This window comes from Salmo trutta, chromosome 8 (assembly GCF_901001165.1).
Source record: "Salmo trutta chromosome 8, fSalTru1.1, whole genome shotgun sequence".
NCBI lineage: Eukaryota > Metazoa > Chordata > Actinopteri > Salmoniformes > Salmonidae > Salmo > Salmo trutta.
The window spans coordinates 3,097,274-3,123,766 of record NC_042964.1 but is presented as its reverse complement, the minus strand read 5'-3'; the positions used below and the strand labels follow the sequence as shown (position 1 = coordinate 3,123,766).

Genomic DNA, 26,493 nt, shown 5'->3' with positions numbered 1-26,493 from the left:
TTCCCCCTCCACCACCTGTTCCCCCTCCACCACCAGTCCCCCCTCCACTACCTGTTCCCCCTCCACCACCAGTCCCCCCTCCACCACCTCTCCCCTCCACTACCTGTTCCCCCTCCACCACCAGTCCCCCCTCCACCACCTGTCCCCCCTCCACCACCAGTCCCCCCTCCACCACCTGTCCCCCCTCCACCACCTGTTCCCCCTCCACCACCAGTCCCCCCTCCACCACCTGTCCCCCCTCCACCACCACCTGTTCCCCCTCCACCACCTGTCCCCCCTCCACCACCTGTCCCCCCTCCACCACCTGTTCCCCCTCCACCACCAGTCCCCCCTCCACCACCTGTTCCCCCTCCACTACCTGTTCCCCCTCCACCACCAGTCCCCCCTCCACCACCTGTTCCCCCTCCACCACCAGTCCCCCCTCCACTACCTGTTCCCCCTCCACCACCAGTCCCCCCTCCACCACCTGTCCCCCCTCCACCACCTGTCCCCCCTCCACCACCTGTTCCCCCTCCACCACCAGTCCCCCCTCCACCACCAGTCCCCCCTCCACCACCTGTCCCCCCTCCACCACCTGTTCCCCCTCCACCACCAGTCCCCCCTCCACCACCTGTCCCCCCTCCACCACCTGTTCCCCCTCCACCACCAGTCCCCCCTCCACCACCTGTCCCCCCCTCCACCACCTGTTCCCCCTCCACCACCAGTCCCCCCTCCACTACCTGTCCCCCCTCCACCACCTGTCCCCCCTCCACCTCCTGTTCCCCCTCCACCACCTGTTCCCCCTCCACCACCAGTCCCCCCTCCACCACCTGTCCCCCCTCCACCTCCTGTTCCCCCTCCACTACCTGTTCCCCCTCCACCACCAGTCCCCCCTCCACCACCTGTCCCCCCTCCACCACCTGTCCCCCCTCCACCACCTGTTCCCCCTCCACCACCAGTCCCCCCTCCACCACCTGTCCCCCCTCCACCAACTATCCCCGCTCCACCACCTGTCCCCCCTCCACCACCTGTTCCCCCTCCACCACCAGTCCCCCCTCCACCACCTGTCCCCCCTCCACCACCAGTCCCCCCTCCAGCACCTGTCCCCCCTCCACCACCTGTTCCCCCTCCACCACCAGTCCCCCCTCCACCACCTGTCCCCCCTCCACCACCTGTCCCCCCGCTCCACCACCTGTCCCCCCTCCACCACCTGTTCCCCCTCCACCACCAGTCCCCCCTCCACCACCTGTCCCCCCTCCACCACCTGTCCCCCCTCCACCACCTGTTCCCCCTCCACCACCAGTCCCCCCTCCAACACCTGTCCCCCCTCCACCACCTGTTCCCCCTCCACCACCAGTCCCCCCTCCACTATCTGTCCCCCCTCCACCACCAGTCCCCCCTCCACTACCTGTTCCCCCTCCACTACCTGTTCCCCCTCCACCACCAGTCCCCCCTCCACCACCAGTCCCCCCTCCACTACCTGTTCCCCCTCCACTACCTGTTCCCCCTCCACCACCAGTCCCCCCCTCCACCACCAGTCCCCCCTCCACCACCAGTCCCCCCTCCACTACCTGTCCCCCCTCCACCACCAGTCCCCCCTCCACCACCAGTCCCCCCTCCACTACCTGTCCCCCCTCCACCACCAGTCCCCCCTCCACCACCAGTCCCCCCTCCACCACCAGTCCCCCCTCCACTATCTGTCCCCCCTCCACCAACTATCCCTGCTCCACCTGTCTCCCCCTTCCACCACAAAGACTCTTACCTGTCCCCCCTCCACTACCTGTCCCCCCTCCACCACCTGTCCCCCCTCCACCACCTGTTCCCCCTCCACCACCAGTCCCCCCTCCACCACCTGTCCCCCCTCCACCAACTATCCCCGCTCCACCACCTGTCCCCCCTCCACCACCTGTTCCCCCTCCACCACCAGTCCCCCCTCCACCACCTGTTCCCCCTCCACCACCAGTCCCCCCTCCACCACCTGTCCCCCCTCCACCACCTGTTCCCCCTCCACCACCAGTCCCCCCTCCACCACCTGTCCCCCCTCCACCACCTGTTCCCCCTCCACCACCAGTCCCCCCTCCACCACCTGTCCCCCCTCCACCAACTATCCCCGCTCCACCACCTGTCCCCCCTCCACCACCTGTTCCCCCTCCACCACCAGTCCCCCCTCCACCACCTGTCCCCCCTCCACCACCTGTTCCCCCTCCACCACCAGTCCCCCCTCCACCACCTGTTCCCCCTCCACCACCAGTCCCCCCCTCCACTACCTGTTCCCCCTCCACTACCTGTTCCCCCTCCACCACCAGTCCCCCCTCCACCACCAGTCCCCCCTCCACTACCTGTTCCCCCTCCACTACCTGTTCCCCCTCCACCACCAGTCCCCCCTCCACCACCAGTCCCCCCTCCACCACCAGTCCCCCCTCCACTACCTGTCCCCCCTCCACCACCAGTCCCCCCTCCACCACCAGTCCCCCCTCCACCACCAGTCCCCCCTCCACCACCTGTCTCCCCCTTCCACCACAAAGACTCTTACCTGTCCCCACAAAGGCTCTTACCTGTCCCCCCTCCACTACCTGTCCCCCCTCCACCACCTGTCCCCCCTCCACCACCTGTTCCCCCTCCACCACCAGTCCCCCCTCCACCACCTGTCCCCCCTCCACCAACTATCCCCGCTCCACCACCTGTCCCCCCTCCACCACCTGTTCCCCCTCCACCACCAGTCCCCCCTCCACCACCTGTCCCCCCCTCCACCACCTGTTCCCCCTCCACCACCAGTCCCCCCTCCACCACCTGTCCCCCCTCCACCACCTGTTCCCCCTCCACCACCAGTCCCCCCTCCACCACCTGTCCCCCCTCCACCAACTATCCCCGCTCCACCACCTGTCCCCCCTCCACCACCTGTTCCCCCTCCACCACCAGTCCCCCCTCCACCACCTGTCCCCCCTCCACCACCTGTTCCCCCTCCACCACCAGTCCCCCCTCCACCACCTGTCCCCCCTCCACCACCTGTTCCCCCTCCACCACCAGTCCCCCCCTCCACTATCTGTCCCCCCTCCACCACCAGTCCCCCCTCCACTACCTGTTCCCCCTCCACCACCAGTCCCCCCCTCCACCACCAGTCCCCCCTCCACTACCTGTTCCCCCTCCACCACCAGTCCCCCCTCCACCACCAGTCCCCCCTCCACTACCTGTCCCCCCTCCACCACCAGTCCCCCCTCCACTACCTGTCCCCCCTCCACCAACTGTCCCTCCTCCACCACCTGCCCCCCCCCTCCACCACCTGCCCCCCCCCTCCACCACCTGTCCCTCCTCCACCACCTGCCCCCCCTCCACCACCTGTCTACCTGTCCCCCACCTGGTGTCTCAGATGTGAGTTGTCGTAGGCTTATGCTGGGTGCGTGGCTTATTACTGGAGTTTTTAGACATGACTCAGTATCTGGTCTGTCTCCCTCAAGTGGTCAAAGTCAGTAACTACAGTGTGTGTGTGGCTTTGTGGGATGCTGCTAACCCTCCAGACCAGGTGATGGGCAACTGGCGTCCCCTTTTTTAGGCCCACGGATCAATTTCTGTTGAGAGGTAGAATAGTAGAATACACAAGGTGACATTTCGAAATGTGGTTGTGAATCAGCTGTTTTTCTCTTGTGATGTCAGTCACTGACAGTCACTCAACTAGCCCCATTTTTTTTTTATTGTTAAGTTAGTCTAGCCAGCTGTCTAAACTTGCTAGTAATCATGGTCGAATTAGCGACCGGGGGGGGGGGGGGGGGGGGCTCCCATTGATTTTGTAAGTCACTCTCACTCAGATATCCTATAAAAACTGCAAACATTTCTCTCCACCCCATGGCAATGTGTAGAATTGCAGGAAATGAACTCAAACTTTCAATTAGGACCTCCAAAAGGCTATGGCCAGCTCCGTCTAAACTTGTGTCGGTATCTATGTGGGTACGCAGACCCGACAGCCACTCATGATGACTTCAGGTTTTTTTGTGGCCACTACCCCATTAAAGTTGCCCCTCACTGCTCCTGACTCAACAATCAGTGCCTGTATTCATAATGGCTGCATTAACACAGGCAGCCCAATTTTGATTCTTTTGCCCCATTATTGGCAAAAGATCTGATCTGATTGGTCAAAAGACCAGTTAGTGGCAAAATATCAAAATTGTGTGTTTCAGAATATTAGTGCTAATTTGGGATCAGTTTTGCCTTTCAGATGATAATGCATGAGATTACATGGACGGGGGGGGGGGGGGGGGGGGGCCTGATCCTAGGTATGTACTCCTACTCTGAAACACTTAAATGAACACAGGCTGTGGGGGTTTGTGTTCACCTTGCTCACAAGGGATGTGGGTAGTGAAAAATGTCCTTTTTCTAATTCATAGTTGGAGCTATGGATGCAGGGACCTACAGTTCACAAGATTATAATGTATAGCTTCAAAATAAGACCTAATTTTCAGCAGTAGAGTGATATAATCTTCTGCAACGAGTTTCTAGCGAGAGGGTATTTTCCTGTTGTATCTGTAGTAGTGACTGTATTCTGTATCCCCTCTATCTGTAGTAGTGACTGTATCCCCTCTATCTGTAGTAGTGACTGTATCCCCTCTATCTGTAGTAGTGACTGTATACTGTATCACCTGTTCAACCATTAGACCCTTTACTAGAGCCCCAAATTGAGATGTTTAAGGTATTCTTAATATGACAGACACCTTGTGTGACTTTAGGTATTCTAATAACAGTATTAGATATAGCTACATTTGTTTCAAGAAAACACGTTTAGAATATTGTTCTGACACATGTTCTTTATCATTAGACTATTCAGATTTTTTAAAATTTTTGTTTTGCAGTACTGCAGATAACCTTTTCTGTTACTTCTGTTACCATAGTGCAAAATATCACGTTACAATTTGTGGTTCAGAAAACACTTCAAAATGTGGTATTTACAATATGTACACCTTAGCACAATACGACCAACTTTATAACCACTACTACGTCAAATTTCATTCTTGATTAGCACGTATTTACATTTGTTACTAACAAGACCATATTATATTGTCGAGTAAAATGACTACAAAATATTTAAAAAAAACAGACATGATAAACAATTTAAAGTATGCGTGCCTCGTTTCATATCAGTTTAACTGAAACCGTGGTAGAGTTGTGTGTGAACAAGTTCACTGGTGCATCATGGTCCAATATTTTGATCGATACCGTTAAAAACACAGCTGGCCGTGATAGCAATGGTTAAGAGTTCACGCCAGTCAGTTATCCATATCAAACAGCTCATCCCAGTCCATATGACATGGATGCTCATTCTAGGGGGGGGGGAGCGGGATCTTATTGGTTCAAACCATATGTTTCTTCCTCCATCTTTGTAAAGACAACCTAATATTCACATTTGGTCTTCAGCTTTCAGTGGAGGTGGACCCACTCCTCTGAACTCCCTCACTTTCCCGGTCATTTCCCAACAGATTGAAATAAAGGGTTTTAAACCGGGGATTCTCCAGTAACTTCTAGGACCATTGTTCTGTAATCCAGGGCCCGTATTCACAAAGCGTCTCAGGGTAGAAAATGTGTCGTAAGCGCTGAGCATAGAGACATTTTACTCCTACTCTTACGGGTAAAAATAAAAGCTACGCATGAAACCTCTTTAGTAATAAGAGTCCTAACCTAGTTGACAGATACTGAGGAGACCTCATGAGCTGTCCTAACCAGTTAAGAGTTACCAGCAGGTGTCTTTGATCATTTAAAAAAAGGCCTGCAACATTGTTAAATAATATGTCTAAGTAATATTGGGACACTGAAGGTATTTAGGGCCTATGTTAACTTTGATTTGGTGATGAAAATGATAAAACTTTTTATGCAACATTATCAGTAAGAGACTTGATGCCTACAGTACTGTACAAAATACATTTAGAGTAGTTATCCAGGAGTTCAGAGTGTTAGCGACAATATTATAAAACTTACGCTTTTAACAAACATCACAATTGGTAAAAAAAAAAAAAGAAGGTTATGCACGCCAACATATTAGGAGTAGACAAAGTGATCATGTCAGACAAATTATATCAAGTGTTTTAACATTACAACATTTGATGTACAGTCACATTTATCTGGGTGTCTGAAACGTGCTATACAGTTCACAGCTGGCCATGCCTCTTCGTGATTGGTTATTTCCCATAATTTACAACAATGAGTGTCATCACCATCGGTACCTCAAACTGTCGTGATGACCAGCTGAGATAACCTTTTTAGGAGTTGATTTTACTCCTAGCTCAGTTTGTCTGGTCAGTGTCTTAACATCCTAAAACCTACTCTGAGTTGGGAGTTTTTTTTTTGTCTTAAAAAACAGTTTTAACAGGATTCCTAGAACCTTTTGAGACACTATGTGGATATGTCCCCTGGTCAGAGGAGACATTTCAACTAATCCCAGTTAATTCTCTCCTTGACTCTTGATGAAGACAACACTGCATTACTGGGCTACACGGCTAGGACTGATACTGCACATCTAGTCCCAGGAACGACCTCTAAGGTCAGGTCAGAGGTCAGGTAAATTCGGTCGAAAAACAAGCAGACTGCACTTCTCCAGGACTAGAATAAGGTCACTCCAGATGGTAGAAGTCAGAGATGGGAGAGAGCGAGAGAACTATCTAACAGAGTGTCCTGCCCTCTCCCTCCTGCCCTGCTTCTTCAGTAGCTGGATGCGGTTGTGGCAGTAGAACTTGATGGCTCTCCAGTCACGCTGGTTGCTGACCAGCAGGGGACAGAGCTGCAGGCAGCGCTCGCAGTCCGCCTTGGCTGGCACGCGCTGCTCCATGATGTTCCTCTTCAGGTGCGTCTCCACGGCGATGCGCTCCGCCTCCGACCAGGGCCGTTTCAGCACCCCACGCTTCCCTGGGAACACAGGACAGAGTCATGAACATCAATTTCCCAATTCCAAATACATACCCACCGAGTACCTAACCCCTAAACACTTGTGTATATATATATATATATACACAGTATACACAAGTGTTTAGGGGTTAGGTACTCGGTGGGTATGTACTCGGTGGGTATATATATATATATATATATATATATACACTGCTCAAAAAAGAAACAAATACAACTGTACATACCTGACTTGGGCTGTATGATCCTCCTCTTGTGGGCACCAGGGAGCGAGGGGTTGACGGAGGAGGGAGCGGGGGCTTTAATCTTGCTGGGGGGTTGACCTGGTTGCTTCTTCACCTCCTCCACCTTCTCCTTAACCTTCTCCTCCACCTTCTCCTTAACCTTCTCTTTAACCTTCTCCTTAACCTTCTCTGCCTCCACTTCCGAGTCGTCTGAGAAGGAGTCAGCAGAGTTCCCCGACATCACTGTTGGGTAGGGATAGAAGACGGAGAGAGCGCGTTAGGTAGACATAGAAGACGGAGAGAGCGCGTTGGAGAGGGATAGAAGACGGAGAGAGCGCGTTGGAGAGGGATAGAAGACGGAGAGAGCGCGTTGGGTAGGGATAGAAGACGGAGAGAGCGCGTTGGAGAGGGATAGAAGACGGAGAGAGCGCGTTGGAGAGGGATAGAAGACGGAGAGAGCGCGTTGGAGAGGGATAGAAGACGGAGAGAGCGCGTTGGAGAGGGATAGAAGACGGAGAGAGCGCGTTGGGTAGGGATAGAAGACGGAGAGAGCGCGTTGGGTAGGGATAGAAGACGGAGAGAGCGCGTTGGGTAGGGATAGAAGACGGAGAGAGCGCGTTGGGTAGGGATAGAAGACGGAGAGAGCGCGTTGGGTAGGGATAGAAGACGGAGAGAGCGCGTTGGGTAGGGATAGAAGACGGAGAGAGCGCGTTGGGTAGGGATAGAAGACAGAGAGCGCGTTAGGTAGGGATAGAAGACGGAAAGTGAATGAACAAAGCATGAACAACATGTTTTGTTCATTCACTATAACCTGCCTGATACAATGTAAAAGGCTTGGAGACTCAGGGCAAGGTTTTCCTCTTTCATTTATGTAATAAGCAAACCATAACATATAACACCAAGACAAGATGTCCGTTAACAATGTCTGTGAGAAGGACAGATCGTTGTACGGCAGGCAATGCAATTACAAGGTACCCTGTTCAGAGTTCCCATCTATTTAAAATGTTCTGGTAAGTTTGCTCCCAGCTGGCCTCCCAAGTGGCGCAGTGGTCTAAGGCACTGCATCGCAGTTCTAGCTGTTCCACTACAGATCCTGGTTCAAGTCCAGGCTCTGTCGCAGCTGGCCTCCCAAAATAAAAAAATACAAATTTTACAAATAAGTTTGTTCCCAGCTGTGTCCGAGTGAGAGGAGAATCACCCTTCATGTGTAAAGCTCTAAACATGCAATCCCTTACTACTGCTTTATTACCAACTTACAACTAGTAAACATATCCCTACTGAGCATGACCAGCATACTTGTTAGTAAACATAGCCCTACTGAGCATGACAGCATACTTGCTAGTAAATATATCGCTACTGAGCATGACCAGCATACTTGCTAGTAAATATATCGCTACTGAGCATGACCAGCATACTTGCTAGTAAACATATACCTAGTGAGCATGACCAGCATACTTGCCATGCCTCCCTTGGTAACAAAGCAATCATTCCTCTAGTGCCGTTTCCTCCTCTCTTCCATCCCAATGAGATGGGGAGATTACTAATTCACATGTAAATGCAATGCAACTATTCTCCTTTATTCCCTTCAGAATGTATCAGGTGCAAACCCTTCATGAACAGAACGCGCCCCCCCCCCCCCACACACACACACACACAAGGGATGGAGCTGTGCCATGGATTTGCAGTGTGTGGTAGTTTGGTCATACCAGAGCCCAGTTCCCTGTAGTTTACCCTTACCATCCAGCTCCAGACAGATGTGCTGCAGACTCATCCCTCTGAAGAGGACCCCCTCCTTTTCCCCATAGATCACCACCCTGCCCACACGGCCCATCAGCGCCGGGTCTCGGCCTATCGTGGCACAGCTCTGGGTCACGTGGTACTCCCTCTGCAGGAAGTCTTCTAGGCGCTTGGCGGCAGCCCCGCCCGGCTGGCCCTGCCCTTCGCCTTCCTCCAGGAGCAGTAGCTGGGTGAGAATGGCCACCTGCTGGCGCGCCCGTGTCTGGGTCAACGCCCTGGGGTTCTTGGCGCCGCTGGCCCGTGCCAGGTTGCGCAGTAGGTCGGTGCCCCGGAGAGGCGTTGCGGGCGAGTGGAAGGGCCGGGAGAAGACGTAGGGGCTGTGGGGGTCGACGCCCACGTTGGAGGAGGTCTGAAGGAGCAGTTCCAGGCAGGACTCGCAGTGCGGGGGCAGGATGAGGGGCTGGATACGCCCCCTCTTACCCAGCACACCTGCCCGGGGGAGGTGGCAGAGGACCTGATGCTCGAAGGGGGAGAGGATGGCCTCCATGCCTGTGGGGGGGGTGTTGGCCGAGTTAGCCTGGGTCAGGGTAGGGCTTGGGGGGGTGGTGCGGTTGTGGTAGTCCTGGGTGGTGAGCTTGGCCACCTCACACTCTCGGTGGCGGTTGTAGAGGATGAGCAGCGCCAGGCTGGAATGGCAGAGGAGGCGCCAGGCCTCAGCTGAACTGGGGGAGCGAGTGAGAGACAAGAAGGAAGAGTGCTGCTGCCGGCTAAGGTAGAGCACCAGGCAGGATAGGGAAGAGAGGAGAGGGGGCATGTGGTGTCTGTGGGAGCTACAAAAAAGAGAGAAAGAGATAGCGGGAGAGATAGAGCGACACAGAAGGAGAGAGAGCGACAGAGGGAGAGAGAGAACGACACAGAGGGAGAGAGAGCGACACAGAGGGAAAGAGAACGACACAGAGGGAAAGAGAGCGACACAGAGGGAAAGAGAGCGACACAGAGGGAAAGAGGGAGAGAGTTTCAAAAAATACAATGTAAAAATGTAATATTTGAAAGCAATTTTTTTTCTTCTTTTCCTGTTGAAAATCAATATCCCACATATACACTTAAGGACCAAAAAATGTTTTGAGCAGAATCCAAAAATATTTGACAACTGCAAACTTCATTGAGTAGGCCATTCAAGGATGTCATCGCCCCCCCCCCCCGGGTTGATAACAATAGAGGAGAAGTAGAGTACATAAGAGGAAGCCACACCCACTTGTGCCATGTCATGAGGATACCTGGACCACCTATTGACATGTTCCTTTTGTTAATAAATCAGGTGATGAAGGAGCTGAAAAGAAGACTGGAGAAATTTACATCTCCATTATAATATTGATAGAATAATAATATTGATAGAATGGTAAAATATGCATTTCTCAAGCAATTTCAATTCAGAACTTCATATGTAACATTTAATTTAGGCCCAACTTCTCTTTCCAATGTAGCTTAACCATATTATCCATCATACCTAGCCATCTGTGTACTCCAGTCCCCAGGACTCTCTACTGTCCCCGCTCCACTCAGCTCCTCATCCTGCTCTTCTTCCTCCGGCTTGGGGGTAGGCGGTGGAGGCATCTCTTCCTCTTTGCTCCTGATGGACTCCCCCGCTTTCTGCTGCTCCTCCTTCTCTCTCTTCGGCTTGCGGCCCCTCCTGGGTGGCGTGGATGTGGGAGGACTTTTCACCGGTGCCACTGCAGGGGCTGAGCCTGGCTTGGGCGTCTGAACCGATAAGTTGGAGGCTTTTTTGGCCGCGGCCGACTGAGAAGCCGAGGGTGGGGAGAGTGAGAGTGAAAAGGAGACCGCCCCCGAGGAACTTCGAGCGGCCACCGCATCCCTCTCTCTCTCCCCGGAGAAAAGAGGGGGAGGGGCGGGAGCAGAGGAAGAGGAGGGCTGGGGGGAGGCGAAGATGTGGCCGTGCGAGGAGGAGGTAGAGGAGGAAGGGTGTGTGTGGAGTGCGGATAGCTCCATGGCAGCCCTGACCTCTGGCTGGTTGGCATGGTGTTTCTCCAGGTGGCGTGCCAGAGAGCGGTAGTGGCGGCCGCAGTAGGGGCAGTGCAGCCGCCGGCTGACAGTGGCCCCGCTGGAGCTGCCGATGTTTATGTTGATGTTGTTGTTGATGTTGGTGGTGGGGGGCGCCAGTGGGGTGGCGGGCTGAGACGGGGTCTGGGCCGGGGTCGAGGAGGCAGCCAGCCGGGAGAAGGAGGATGAGCAGGGGCGCCCGGGTCCGGCCCTGGGGTTGGCGACACTCTTCTTCTTGGTTGTGGTGACGGGGGTGGCTATTTTGCGCTTCTTTCGGCGGCGGAGCATGCGGCCCCTCAGCTCCTCCATCTCTTCTTCTTCGTCGTCATCGTCGTCTTCCTCCTCCTCCTCTCGGTCCGAATCGCTGGGCTCAGTGTGAGTTAGCGGGGAGGAGGAGGGGGAGAGGGACCAGGAGGGGGTGAGGTAGTCGGAGAGAGACAGCGGGTGGGGGCCAGGCTCTTCATCCTGTTCGGAGACAAAATCCAAAAACATAACAAATGAGCATCTTTATAAATCCGCACAGTAACCAATAGAAAAAAATTAAGTTGAGGTCACGATCTTCTGATTACCTTCTTTTTGTTATTGTCTGGGTTAAAGCTGCAGTCAAACCCTCAGAGACACAGAGCTATGGAATCCCTAGGATATTCATAAAGCAACCAACAGGCTTCAAATATGGAGCCCAACCAATCACACTGGGCAATGTTCTTTACTTGGACAGAACAAGGAAACAACACAACAAGCAACTAGTAATGCCAGAACTGCGAATTTTGATGTGTATGAGGTTTCTGTTGGTCAGACGTCATGACCTCTGACCACACTCATTCAAGGAGTACATTTAAGAATAGCCGAAATGGGTTTGCAACGAGGCAAGCTGGCGATGTTATCAGAGTCATTAGTCACCATGGCGTTCTCTCCCCAGTCCATCAGGCTGTAGTCCACTGTGATCTCCTCCCCTTTGGCGATGTCGCGAATCGCTATGACGACCAGCCGCACCTGACTCCCGCAGTGCACCTCTCGGATCCTACAGTTGGGCGGGGGGTGGAAGAGCACTGGCCCCCGGACCCCACTCGCCCCCTCCTCGCCCAGCTCCGACACACTGGACGGAGAGACAAAGTAACGTTACACACCATCCACTGGAGACACAGACTTATGCTCTTGCCTAGCAACCACACCTGATTTCACTGACCAAGGTCTTGGTGAGGTGTGTTAGAACTGGGCTTGAACAAAAGCCTGCACACCCTTCCAAGACTTGGTGACCACTGCAATAGGTAAGGTTGACCCATACACTGCAGTCTCAATGCAACTACAGACATTTGATTGATTTCTCAGACATGTCTGTCATTGGTTGTCTATTCCATGATCCTACTGTCTCTCTCACCAGAGCTGGGAGGGGTCGGCGAGGTAGTAAGGGCTTCCGGTTGGAGGTAGTCTGTCCTCCGCTCCGTCTGGGTACTGTCCATCACCTGGGAGAGTTAGAAACAAGTAAGAACAGCAGAACACATGATAGGGCTGGAGGACTGAATAGATAAACACAATGATCTGCATGTCATTTTTGGCAGTGAGGGGAAAACACTATAGAGAGAGAGATTTATTTAACAAAGCTTAGGCTTCCATTAAGGCCTATATGAATTCTACCTTAGATACACATCATGAGTAGCAGACCCTTTTTCCTTTCTTCCTGTGCCAATGCCATTCCAAATGTGTTCCTATATAGTCCGCCACAGTCGGACGCTTCATAATACCCATAAAACCTTGTAGTCAAACACGTTAATGGTTCCAATCGTTTCCCCACCAAGTATGTGTCCGGTGTAGGCTTGGCGTGATGTTTTGATAACCGTGTAAAATCTCTCTCCTCTGACAATTTGAGTCATCAATATATTTGCCTCAATTTACACAAAAAAAAAATGTAATGCTGATTAGCAAAACGGAGAACACCTCAGCAAGACTACGAATTCCTGCAGGAAGCTCCTGCACGTCACATCTAGCCGACACGGTCAGCTACTCTTCACCTGCGCGATCAGAGATGTGTGCCCAATCCATGATGAATCCATGTGCTGTATTGAAATGAATTGAATAAAGTGTTGAACTTCTTCTGTCCCATTTCTCGGTCTTAAACTAGCCACTGACAAAACTTTAGCTAGCTAGTTACACATATTTTGGATTACTTAGCCTTGATAATTGTTTGTACAGTATGTCGACTTTGGTGTCTATTTCACACATTATGGCTTTTTCCAAGGATGACCACTCGAAGTCTGGCCATGTGGAGGAGACCACTATCAGTCTGGCCATGTGGAGGAGACCACTATCAGTCTGGCCATGTGGAGGAGACCACTATCAGTCTGGCCATGTGGAGGAGACCACTATCAGTCTGGCCATGTGGAGGAGACCACTATCAGTCTGGCCATGTGGAGAAGACCGCTGATGGAGATTCCCTGATCCACCTCTACGCAGACGACACCATTCTGTATACTTCTGGCACTTCTTTTTACACTGTGTTAACTAACCTCCAAAACGGGCTTCAATGCCATACTACACTCCTTCTGTGGCCTCCAAATACTCTTAAACCCTAGTAAAACCAAATGCATGCTTTTCAACCGTTCGCTGCCCGCACCTGCCTGCCCGACTAGCATCACTACTCTGGACAGTTCTGACCTAGGATTCGTAGACAACTACAAATACCTAGGGGTCTGGCTAGACTGTAAACTCTCCATCCAGACTCATATTAAACATCTCCAATCCAAAATCAAATCTAGAATCAGCATTCTATTTCACAACAAAGCCTCCTTCACTCACGCCGCCAAACTTACCCTAGTAAAACTGACTATCCTACCAATCCTCGACGGTGTCATCTACAAAATAGCTTCCAATACTCTACTAAAGTTCATCCTGTGTCGGTGACTGTAGCTATTAAGTTAAGTTTGTGCATCTTAGCAATACACTGTGATCTATCCAGCTTTCAACATACTCCAAGGAAAGAGCCACTTAATCATTAACCAGATTAACCCAGATACCAAACTTAGATAAGTGATAACTCAGTTCTAGAATGTTGTCATTGATGAGAATGAATCTAAAAACATAAGACATTCAGAATGTACTTAGTTTAGACATTCAGTCTGTATTGTAGTTTCATGACCATTGACACATCTTCAATAGGCACAGTATTTATTAATTCAGAGTGGTACATGCATTCTCTGTCTGGATTTATAGAATCCTTCACACTGTATGGTTGATATTGTCAAGTGATAAAATCCCAAGTTATCAATTAAAAAATGTTAATGGAATTCTATAAAATATTCTAAAGCTGTAATGTCATCAATCAAACTTTATTTATATTGCACATTTTTTACAACAAAGGCATTTCAAGGTGCATTTATCCTCCTTCCTGTTGGCAGGTCTCTATAGGTGACCACTTCCTGTTGGCAGGTTTCTCGAGGTGACCAGGGGATTCTCTCTACAACATGTGAATGCCTCCGTGGAGCTCATCAGTGTTGCCTGCAGCCTATTTTGACGGTTCACAAAATGGGCCGTACGGGTGTGGAATGCGAGTGGAGGAACCCACCCGTGCCCAACCAGGTGCAGTCAGTTGGAGGACCTGTACCCGGCTGAAGACTACAACCCTCTGTCCTGAGAGCCCCCACGGGAGGATCTTCAGTGTCTAAAGAACCATCTCCAGGGCAGGTTCAGTGGAATGGCATGTCTCCTTAAACAACCGCTACCCTCCCCGTCATCCCTGTCTGAACATTGTAAAAAAAAAAAAAACAAGGGCATCTGAGGCATGCAGGCATCCTGGCTGGCATGGCGCAGTCGTTGGAGCAGCAGGAGGCTATACGGCAGTGCACCAACCCCAACTGGCACACATTGAGGAGAGGGAGGTTGACAGACAGCAATGATGGAGCAGTGGTTAGGGCCAAGCTCGTTACTCCATCGCTGCTAAAAATGGTCCTCAGATCAGTCGTTGGATAGGGTGTTGTCTGTAAAGTGGGGCAGAGATAAAGAGGAGGGAATCAAGGCATTCAAAATGGGGGTGTGAAGGAGATAGGGCTTTGAGTCACATGGTCCTGGATACTGGGTGCCTCATTGGACAGTCTGGAAGTCAAGTGTCCCTATGGTGCCAGGGACCTTATCATTGAAGAGGCAGTGAAGCTAAAGGATTTTTGTTATATCAAGGATGGAGGTTCTTACCGCCCTCCGTGAAGACCATCCTTACTGGCACCAGGTCCACGGTCAGCTTCACATTACTGGAAGGGACACCTGCTTCTTCATTGTGTGAACCACCAAAGCCTCCATCCCCAGCCAGCGTGACGACCTCTGACAGACTCATATCGCTCCTCCTGTCAGTACCCGTTTTCAGGGAAGCCACTGCTCCAAAAATATTCCACAGTGTACACACACACACTTGGCTGCCAAAATAGGTTATATAACATACAAGTTTAGCTCAAAGCAGCTAACTAAAGTAATCACAAAGGCACAGTCTCATTCAGTAGTACAACAGTTCACGTTGCATTTTATCATGGACACAGCGGGAATTTATATCTGTGATGTTTAAATTACTTCTTACCCCCAGAGTGAGAGAGAGAGAGAGAGCAAGTACATCACTTCGAGCAGATGTGAGAGAGAGCGAGTACACGTGTGCCTATCGGAGTAGTGGTTACAGTCCGGTACATAGCACAGAACCATCCTTGCTTCTTCTCGATGGAGAGACCTAAGGTTAGCTAGTTGGCTACAAAAGCCAGGGTAAATTCAATTCTAGTAATACAAAAAAAAATGCTAAGGTAGCTAGCTAGGTAACTTTAAAATGCATAAACAAGATTACACACGAGAAATATACAATATCAATTATTTACACAAGAAACTAAAAAAAGGCTGATATCTACTTGCTAGGTTAGTTGCTATTGTCGATGAGAGTTTGCATGGAGAAATGTGGAAGTTTCTCCCAACCCTGCAACTTACGTCAAAGCTCGAGACAAGATGTGTAGTTCTGTATGATAGCCACATTGGCGGCTAATTAGCATAGATTTTTAGGGGGGGCAATTACATGCGAATATATTGATAAAAAAAATAAAATAAAAAAAAAATAATCACCTTGTCCTAGAGAGATTTATATGGTTCTCAAAACGTCACCTTTTATGACATAGTTCGAAAATCCCCAACGGAAAAAATGAATGGTGGAAAAATGATTGGAACCACTTCAGGGTTTTACAGCTAGGTTTTGTGGGTATTATGACTCATACTGGGGTACTCAATAGGCAAGACCTACTGGTGAACTAACCGGGTTATTAGCTTGATGGGTAACATGACAGAACACCGTTGTTTGTTATCAAACAAATAATTAGCAGCCCGGGATTCATTTAAAATTGACTGCGATTTGGTTTATAAAATGTGTGCTAATCCACAAGATAAATATATCCATCTATCGATTTATTTATTTTTTCCTCTTAAGGGGTTGATCAGCTTTAATATTGCGGATAGATTGTTGCTTTCATCAATGTAATTGTCGGCATCATTTCCAATCCCCCCATATATTTTTGGGGTAAATGCACACTTGTTTTTGAATATTCCTTTATTATTCCCTGCAAAACCTAACACCCCTCCCCCAATTGGAGTAAACTAATAAACAATAACACTTCGGCTTCTACCTTCAGTTTATACATACTGTACACATTTTACAGACACAATCTATTTTACAATAGTTATATTTTGTTTGTTTTTAGTCCTGGCCTCTATTTCTGATGTCCATCCAGTTTGATTTCTATTTGTTATCTTGACTATGGGAAGATTGTTTGTTTATTTATTTATTTATATTAGGGGATACACACACACACACACACACACACACACCAATTCCAGTGGGTCAGAAGTTTACATACACTAAGTTGACTGTGCCTTTAAACAGCTTGGAAAATTCCAGAAAATGTCATGGCTTTAGAAGCTTCTGATAGGCTAATTGACATTTCTGCCAATTGGAGGTGTACCTGTGGATGTATTTCAAGTCCTACCTTCAAACTCAGTGCCTCTTTGCTTGACATCAAGGGAATATCAAAAGAAGTCAGCCAAGACCTCAGAACATGTTTTTTTTTTTTTTTTAGACCTCTACAAGTCTGGTTCATCCTTGGGAGCAATTTCCAAAACGCCTGAAGGTACCATGTTCATCTGTACAAACAATAGTATGCAAGTATAAACACCATGGGACCACGCAGCCATCATACCGCTCAGGAAGGAGATGCATTTGGTCTCCTAGAAATGAACATACTTTGGTGCGAAAAGTGCAAATCAATCCCAGAACAGCAGCAAAGGACCTTGTGAAGATGCTGGAGGAAACCGGTACAAAAGTATCTTTATCCACAGTAAAACGAGTCCTATATCGACATAACCTGAAAGGCCGCTCAGCAAGGAAGAAACCACTGATCTAAAACCACCATAAAAAAGCCAGACTACGGTTTGCAACTGCACATGGGGACAAAGATCGTACTTTTTGGAGAAATGTCCTCTGGTCTGATGAAACACAAAAATAGAACTGTTCGGACATAATGACCATCGTTATGTTTGGAGGAAAAAGGGGGAGGCTTGCAAGCCGAAGAACATCATCCCAACCGTGAAGCACGGGGGTGGCAGCATCATGCGGTGGGGGTGCTTTGCTGCAGGAGGGCTTGGTGCACTTCACAAAATAGATTGCATCATGAGGAAAGGAAAATCATGTTCCTCCCTCATGAAGCTTATAAGTGAAATAATCTGTCTGTAAACAATTGTTGGAAAAATTACTTGTGTCATGCACAAAGTAGATGTCCTAACCGACTTGCCAAAACTATAGTTTGTTAACAAGAAATTTGTGGAGTTGTTGAAAAAGTGCATGTAAACTTCCAACTTCAACTGTATGTAAATGTGATATTTCAGTTTGAATAAATTAGCAACAACTTCTAAAAACCAGTTTTAGCTTTGTCATTATGGGATATTGTGTGTCGATTGATGAGAAAGAAGAGAAAATCAATTTTAGAATAAGGCTGTAATGTAACAAAATGTGGAAAAGGTCAAGGGGTCTGAATATTTTCCAAATGCACTGTAATGTAACTGCCTTAACCTGTTTGGTATAGGGGGCAGTATTGAGAATTTTGGAAAAAATATGTTCCCATTTTTAACGGCCTCCTACACCAACTCAGAAGCTAGAATATGCATATTATTGTTCAGGTTTGGATAGAAAACACTCTGAATTTTCTAAAACTGTTTGAATGGTGTCTGTGAGTATAACAGAACTCCTATGGCAGGCAAAAACCTGACAAGGTTTCAAGCAGGAAGTACCCTGTCTGACAAGGAGTCGTGCGTCTTACCTCTTTTTATTGAAAAGTAAGGATCTTAGCTGTAACGTGACAATTCCCAGGGCTCCAATAGGCTCTCAGAGCCCGCGAAATAACTGAAGGTTTACGAGGGAACCTCAGGTTGAAATATATTATCGCCTTTTGTAAGTGGATGCTCGGAGGACCTTTCAATGATGCGCGTGCATGAGTCGCTTCTGAGGAGAAATTTTATTCGGCTGTTTAGGCTCAATGCATACTCCCGGTCGGAATATTAACACTTCTCTATGACATAAATGGCATAAAAATTGGTTTTAAACAGCGGTTGACATGCTTCGAAGTACGGTAATGGAATATTTAGACATTTTTGACACGCCAATGCGCCATGCGCGACACCGCGAAAAAGCATTCTAGAACTCACGAACAAAACGTCGCTGTTTGGATATAACGATGGATTATTTGGGACCAAACCAACATTTGTTATTGAAGTAGAAGTCCTGGCAGTGTATTCTGATGAAGAACAAGCAAGGTAAGAACATCTTTCTTATAGGAAATGTGATTTTGGTGGAGGCTGACCTGGGTGGGTGTCTAAATAGCTAGCCCTGTAATGCCGGGCTATGTACTTAGATTATTGCAAAATGTGCTTCATCCGAAAAGCTATTTTAAAATCGGACATATCGAGTGCATAGAGGGGTAATGTATCTATAATTCTTAAAATAATTGTTATGCTTTTTGTGAACGTTTATCGTGAGTAATTTAGCAAACTGTTAGTAAATTCACCGGAAGTTTGCGGTGGTTATGCTTTTTCTGAACGTCACATGCTAATGTAAAAAGCTGGTTTTTGATATAAATATGAACTTGATTGAACAGACATGCATGTATTGTATAACACAATGTCCTAGGTGTGTCATCTGATGAAGATTATAAAAGGTTAGTGCTGCATTTAGCTGTGGTTTGGGTTTATGTGACATGATATGCTAGCTTGAAAAATGGCTGTGTGATTATTTCTGGCTGGGTACTCTGCTGACATAATCTAATGTTTTGCTTTTGTTGTAAAGCCTTTTTGAAATCGGACAGTGGGGTTAGATTAACGAGATTCTTGTCTTTAAATAGCTGTGAAATAGTCATATGTTTGAGAAATTGAAGTTATAGCATTTCTAACGATTCAAAAATCGCGCCACTGGATTTCAGTGGCTGTTACGTAGGTGGGACGAGTTCGTCCCACATGTACTAGAGAGGTTAATAACCAATGTGTATTATGTAACATTACTATTAAAAAAAAAAATTGTACACACTTACAGTAATGGATAATTGTTGCTAGCTATCCCATAAAGCCATCGCAGAAAAGCAAATTGTTTTCTTCTTCTGTAGTTTGGTAACTTCCTGTTCTTCGACTGACAAAGTTTGAAAAATGTCAAAGTATGCGGTGTCCGTCTCGTAACAGATTCCACTCCGTTGTGGACGTCCCCATTGAAATGCGTGACATCCGGCGCAAAGTAACGGAGTGCTTATGGGTAATGTGAACAAGGCTTCACACGTGATACATGACGAAGCACTCATTCTGATATGACATATCTGCCGCCTACGTAAGATCAACGGCAAAGTGGATAAAACGAGAATAAAATCACCTCTTACTTTAGCAGCCTTGAAAAAAGGTGTCAGGAAAGCAATGCTATTAATTATTCGTATGTTAAATAGGATTGAAAGAACAGAATCAAAGTTGATTGCTACAGACATTTTTTTTTATCCTACTTCCCCAATAACGGCAATTACTTTTTTGAGAAAACTCAAAAAAAAAAAAAAAAAAAAAAGCATATTCCTACAATAGACAAGAATTGAATGAGTTTTGCGAGGCAGAGCTTAAAATAGAGGAATTGTCTATAGCTGTAAAGAAACCAGCCTTAAATAAATTGCCTGGCTGTGATGGCCTAACATCAGATTTTCTTTTGGAATGATCTAAGATCTACCTTCATTGAATGTATTGAGAATAATATTTTCATGCCCACTTTTGAAACAAGGTATAATTATATTACTACCTATACCTGGGAAATTGGTAGTATTTGTTTAGTTAGGTACTTTGCATGTTGAATGCATAATCCAACTGCCATGTTTATACAACTTAGAAAGTTTAATAAAAAAATACAATTAAAACATTTACACACAAAAAAAAAAGACATCTGAACTCATATTCCATTTGTAGGATGCATTCTGTACTCAGTCATTAATTTCAAGAGAGAAGGTAGTGATCACACAGGGAGAAGATCAGCATCTCTTACAGCTCAATGGTGATACACCGTCTGTGCACACTCCCCAAAAAAGTATGTTTTTTTTATTCTACTACACAATTCACGTGGATGACCTAATGAAATCAAAATCGCTGAAAAGTGCCAGGTTTGCTTCCCTGATACAACGCATCAACTTTGCCTGCGCTGCCCCAATGTAAAAAGGTAACAGCAGAATAATTATTGGGGTCTGCACCGAGGGTGTGCGAATGAATGTGAAGTGGTCATTATTGGACCGACAAGAAACTAGCTGCTGTTGCAAAACAGGCACCAGCGGGTTCTTTAGATCGGCAGGGCCAGTACTACATATGCAACGGTTCTACGGTTTTCTAAAATGTTAGTCTCATAACATTTTGGTACCATTATCGTAGTACCGGTATACCATGCAACACGTGTGTGTGTGTGTGTGTTTACCTGGACTGTAGCTGTGTTCAGACAGACTCTCCTCTTCCTCCTCCTCTTCATCCTCTGTCACGTAGGCCCGGTCGCACACCTTCACAGGGGTACCCTTCCTTTTCCTGACACACACCCTCCTATAACACACCAGGGGTTCCTTCAGATTTAGAAAATTTCAGATTTTTTTTAAAATACATGTTTTACTGAATAGAGCTGACAGATTTATTTTGTACATGACAAGAATGACATTTCTAGATAAATTGTATTTACATCTGCCACATTATGAATAGGCAATTTTTCACCATGAAAACAACCCCAAGTAAGCCTACAGCTAAGGCTGTGACGGTAATTGGATAACTGTCATTGACAGTTTTGGATGTTGACCAAATAAAATAGCTGTCAACCATCTTTTTTTCATAAAATGTTTCATCAACTTTATTTTAACGTATAACACTTCTGCTATGGGTAAAGTAGATAACTATTGATTTGTATGGTATTGTTTTGCTAACTTAGTCCGTCTACTAAATTGTATTCGTCACCTCCTCTTTCCAACCATCTTTTAATGTGGCGCAATCAGCAAATCCGCTCTACCACGGATAGGAGAGAATCTTTGAAGGTCAAATCATCCAATTCAAAAAGGGGAGGGTTGGAGTGAAAAGTGTGGACTGAGGTCAACTATAGATCCTATAGCCTACAGGCTGGGGTGGGTAGCCTCTGCTCTTCACCTCTGGCCTTTTTCATTGTTACAGTAGATCGGAGGAGTGAGGTGAAAAAGATGTCTCGCCTAGCAAAAAAATAAATAAATAAAAAACAAATCATTATTTTTTGCACTAAAGTGTAAATATGACTCCTTACATGAGTCTGACAGTGCACTTCCGCTGTTTGAAAACAATTCCACACAACCGACACCCTGGCCGAAGCCCTGCGTTTGGGATAGCTTGACTGGCCCCTTGACGAAAATAAAGTGTACTGTATCACCACAGACAACGGGGCAAATATTGTGGCTGCAGTGAGGCAACTGAACTGGCCTTGGCTAAATTGCTTTGGCCACAATCTCTATCTTGCCGTCGCCATCGGAGTGAACAGCGAGAGCACACACACAGGCCAGGGTCTAGGTCTATGGACCTAGTGAATGCCCAGATGGAGCTGAATCTCCCAAATCACAGCCTCATTCTGGTGAGAAATACAAGTTTGAACAATAATAATTTATTTATAACCTATTTGATGTTAAAATAATAAGCTATAATAATGTTGTTATTCAGATGCAAATAAATTAAACAAAAATCTGCTAATTTCCTTGAATCATTCAATGTTGCATTTCCATAGATCCACTGTATTTTCACAATGAAATTAGCCTGTTTATTTTGTTTTATTGTCGTTAAACTACTGATAATTAAATTATAATAATCATATAAAACATATTCCCGAGTTTCTCCCATTCTTCTCTGCAGATCCTCTCAAGCTCTGTCAGGTTGGATGGGGAGCATTGCTGCACAGCTATTTTCAGGTCTCTCCAGAGATGTCAGATTGAGTTCAAGTACGGGCTCTGGCTGGGCCACTCAAGGACATTCAGAGACTTGTCCCGAAGCCACTGCTGCGTTGTCTTGGCTGTGTGGTTAGGGAAATTTTCCTGTTGGAAGGTGAACCTTCGCCCCAGTCTGAGGCCCCGAGCGCTCTGTAGCAGGTTTTCATCAAGGATCTCTCTGTACTTTGCTCTGTTTATCTTTGCCTCAATCCTGACTAGTCTCCCAGTACCTGCCGGTGAAAAACATCCCCCCAGCATGATGCTGCCACCACTATGATTCACCTTAGGGATGGTGCCAGGTTTCCTCCAGATGTGACGCTTGGCATTCAGGCAAAAGAGTTCAATCTTGGTTTCATCAGACCAGAGAATCTTGTTTCTCGTGGTTTGAGAGTCTTTGGAAGACTTTTGGCAAACTCCAAGCAGTCTGTCATGTGCCTTTTGCTGACGAGTGGATTCCGTCTGGCCTCTCGACCATAAAAGGCCTGATTGGGGGAGTGCTGCAGAGATGGTTGTCCTTCTGGTAGGTTCTCCCATCTCCACAGAGGAACTCTGTCAGAGTGACCATCAGATTTTTGGTCACCTCCCTGACCAAGGGCCTTCTCCCCAGATTTCTCAGTTTGGCCGGGTGGCCAGCTCTACGAAGAGTCTTGGTAGTTTCAAACTTCTTCTATTTAAGAAAGATGGAAGCGCACTTTTGTTCTTGGGGACCTTCAATGCTGCAGACATTTTTTGATACCATTCCTCAGATCTGTGCCTCGACACAATCCTGTCTCGGAGCTCTACAGACAATTCCATCGACCTCATGGTTTGGTTTTTGCTGTGACATGCACTGTCAACTGTGGGACCTTTTATAGACAGTTGTGTGCCTTTCCAAATCATGTGCAACCAATTGAATTTATCACAGGTGGACTCCTGCTCACAGCTCAATTTTGAGTCTCATAGCAAAGAGTCTGAATACATATGTAAATAAGTTATTTTCTTTTTTTTATACATTTGCTAAAATTTCTAAAAACATGTTTTCGCTTTGCCATTATGGGGTATTGTGTGTAGATTGCTGAGGAATTATTTTTGTTTAAATCCATTTTAGAATATGGCTGTAACCTAACAAATGTTAGAAAAAGTCAAGGGGTCTGAATACTTCCTGAAGGCACTGTAGATGGGGCTGTAATGGAGCAGGTCGAGAGATTCAAGTTCCTCGGTGTCCACATCACTAAGGACCTATCATGGTCCAAACGCACCAACACAGTCATGAAGAGAGCACGATAACGCCTCTTCCCCCTCAAGAGGCTGAAAAGATTTGGCATGGGCCCTCAGATCCTCAAAATGTTATACAGCTGCACCATTGAGAGTATCTTGACTAGCTCCAATACCGCTTGGTATGACAAATGCGTGGCGTCCGACCACAAGGCGCTACAGAGGATAGACCGTATGGCCCAGTACATCACTGGGGCCGAGCTCCCTGCCATCCAGGGCCTCTATACCAGGCGGTGTCAGAGGAAGGCCCTAACAATTGTCAAAGACTCCAGCCTCCCAAGTCATAGACTGTTCGCTCTGTTACCACACAGCAGGCGGTACCAGAGCACCACGTCTTGGCTCAAAAGATTCCTGAAAAGCTTATACCCCCAAGCCATAATACTGCTGAACAGCTAATCAAATGGCTACCTGGACAATTTGCATTGACCCCCTTTTTCTTTTGCATTGGCTCTATGCACACTCACTGGACTCTATCCACACATACTACACCGACACACACACACACACACACGGTACTCCTTGTATATAGTCTTGTTATTGTCATTTTATTGTGTTACTAAGTCCTTTTTTTGCTACATTTTCTTACTTTTTAACTCTGCATTGTTGGGAAAGGGCTCAAAACTAGCCATTTCACATTAAAGTCTACACCTGTTGTATTTCCAGGCTGTATCACAACCGACCATGATTGGGAGTCCTATAGGACAGCACACAGTTGGCCGTGTTGTCTGGGTTAGGCCGTCACTGTAAATAAGAATTTATTCTTAACTGACTTGCCTAGTTAAATAACGGTTAAATAAATAAGAAATAAAAAAATCTAGCGCATGTGAAAAATATCTGATTATTTGTTTTCAAGTGCAACTTTAATAATTATGGTTTTTGGAAACAACTTTGCGATTTAATAAATTATTCTAATGATGAACTTGGCCTCAAGATGCTCTTGGGAAACTGGGCCATTATATTTATTGAATACAATTATAAAAAACAAATTTTATCAAATCCATAAAGTATCAGACAATCAAATAATATATTGGGAACAAATGTACATATAGCTAGTGAAATATTTTACTTTTCAATAATTGTAGCTATTTGACAAACCCCAATAACCAGGCATATATAAAATGACTGACACACACACACACACACACACACACACACACACACACACACACACACACAGCCTTTGCAACCCTCATTCGTTCTCTTTATACAGTAAACCACAAGTCAGTCAGATCTACACAGTGAAAGTGATGCCTAATGTAACTGACGGATTTCCCCAACAACATCAGTTTGAATGAAGATTGTAGTAGCACATAGCTAACTACAGTACCAGAATATCTGGCAAACATGTGGTTTTAATGATTAAATGCCTAAATAACGAGCCATATCGCTTTCGAGTTAGCTAGCTATCAAAATCAAACAAGGCTAGCCTAAATGCAATTTAATCTGTTTAGCTAGCTAGCTATGACTACCGTGTGCAGATGTAACTGGCCAGCTTGCTAACTAACAGATGGCTAGTAGTTAGCTAGCTGGCTAATTAAATAACAGACAGGACATTACAGCTGGCTAGCTCTCAAACGAAAACTGAAAAGCATACGGATAATCAACGGTGAGAAGTGGGTGACAGGCTGTACAAAAAAAAAAAAAAATAACGAAACTAGGTAGCTATTGATCCTGAAGCGAGAAAAAAAACCCACTTTCGCCGTTACATTTTTTTCCTCAGAATCATCACAGGAATGGATGCCTCTAACTAAACAAACACACCCGTTCAGGCACGGCTTTGCATTCGACTTCACTTTTAAACAAGTAGCTAGCAAGTGATCAGATATTCCCCCAATAAGTTATTTATCTCACCCTCGGGGAGGCGGCGGTTTGCTCCCATCCCCGTCGCTGTCGAGGGTCGGTGGCTCCCGGTACTCAAAAGGCGACCGTACGTTCTCCGCCATTAGTACAGCTCCCCTATCTCGCGCTCCGGTAGATATGCGCAACGCGCATGTGCGAGTATGCAGAGATTTATATGGTAAAATGGGGGGTGGAAATAGCAGGACAAGGAGGCAAGAAAGCAATAGATCTGTCTCTTACAACCCTTCCTTTTCATTATTATTGCGTTGGAATTAGAATAAAGTAGTCTATAACATGTTTTTATTAAATTTATAAATGCACTGAATACTATTCATGAAAAACTACAACAAAACACTCTAGATACACTTCAGTTTAATATTCAGTGCAAATCCAAATAATTTACAGATAATGTTCGACAAAGTAGAAAAGCTCACAATAACAAAAAAAAAAAATCAAGGTTATATCCATTATCATAATATTCAGTCAGTGTTTGGAAGCTGTGTCGGACTGTGAAGGGGGGTGAGGAGGGTGTGACAGTTTTGGCTACACACATTCAGTTTGCTACTGAGCAGTATTAGCTAAAAAGGTCAACGTCAACAAGTTTATACAATTTAGCAGCATTTTCAAGTATGTAGAATATACAATTAGCCTACTGTAAGTGAATAGCCACATTGACAGTACAATAACATGCAGCGACGTAATCCATCACAGTTTATTTTCTAAACTTTCCTGACCAAAAAAAGATGAGCACAACATCGGTATGTGTTACATGATCATATCCTTATGTTTGTTGGAATTACTTTTCTCCTATGGTAAAGAAATGGAATCTGGAGTTATGTTGGCATCATGTGGTGCAAGTGAACCACCAGCTATCTTCATTGATCAGTAAGCTGCATTTTCACAGTAACAGTTTATCAGTAATTTTCGGTTACATTCTAATAGTTAGCGTTAGTGTTAGTTACGACATGATTCAAACTGTGTTAGAATGCTTCAACTAAGCCCCTTCAAATTCTACCTCAAACAAAAGTAGG

At 46.9% G+C, this 26,493-nt stretch overlaps 2 protein-coding genes across 2 annotated transcripts; one reads left to right on the top strand and one right to left on the bottom strand.

Moving 5' to 3' along the window:
• Nucleotides 1-673: 673 nt before the first annotated feature.
• LOC115199200 (basic proline-rich protein-like) lies at nucleotides 674-5,483 on the top strand (the record flags this gene model as incomplete). Its single annotated transcript, XM_029761828.1, is given in 7 exon segments — nucleotides 674-1,153; nucleotides 1,156-1,335; nucleotides 1,499-1,659; nucleotides 1,764-2,228; nucleotides 2,341-2,481; nucleotides 2,557-2,698; nucleotides 5,445-5,483. Coding segments are annotated over 7 exon segments (1,608 nt in total), but the record flags the coding sequence as incomplete, so codon positions are not given.
• Nucleotides 4,758-25,684, bottom strand: LOC115198060 (uncharacterized). The gene is made up of 8 exons (XM_029759730.1): nucleotides 25,475-25,684; nucleotides 20,863-20,981; nucleotides 12,259-12,343; nucleotides 11,781-11,976; nucleotides 10,330-11,345; nucleotides 8,823-9,652; nucleotides 7,089-7,328; nucleotides 4,758-6,864 (listed from the first exon to the last, which is right to left on the bottom strand). The coding sequence occupies exons 1-8, from the start codon at nucleotides 25,564-25,566 to the stop codon at nucleotides 6,617-6,619; spliced, it is 2,826 nt and encodes a 941-aa protein (XP_029615590.1). The 5' UTR covers nucleotides 25,567-25,684; the 3' UTR covers nucleotides 4,758-6,616.
• Nucleotides 25,685-26,493: the final 809 nt, after the last annotated feature.

Excerpts from the sequence above, each read along its gene's own strand:
- LOC115198060 (XM_029759730.1), bottom strand. The coding sequence starts at position 25,566 with ATGGCGGAGAACGTACGGTCGCCTTTTGAGTACCGGGAGCCACCGACC. Across the intron at positions 20,982-25,474 it reads AAACCGCCGCCTCCCCGAGG|GAGGGTGTGTGTCAGGAAAA; the intron begins GTGAGATAAATA and ends GGTGTGTTATAG. Across the intron at positions 11,346-11,780 it reads ACTGGGGAGAGAACGCCATG|GATGAAGAGCCTGGCCCCCA; the intron begins GTGACTAATGAC and ends GTCTCCGAACAG.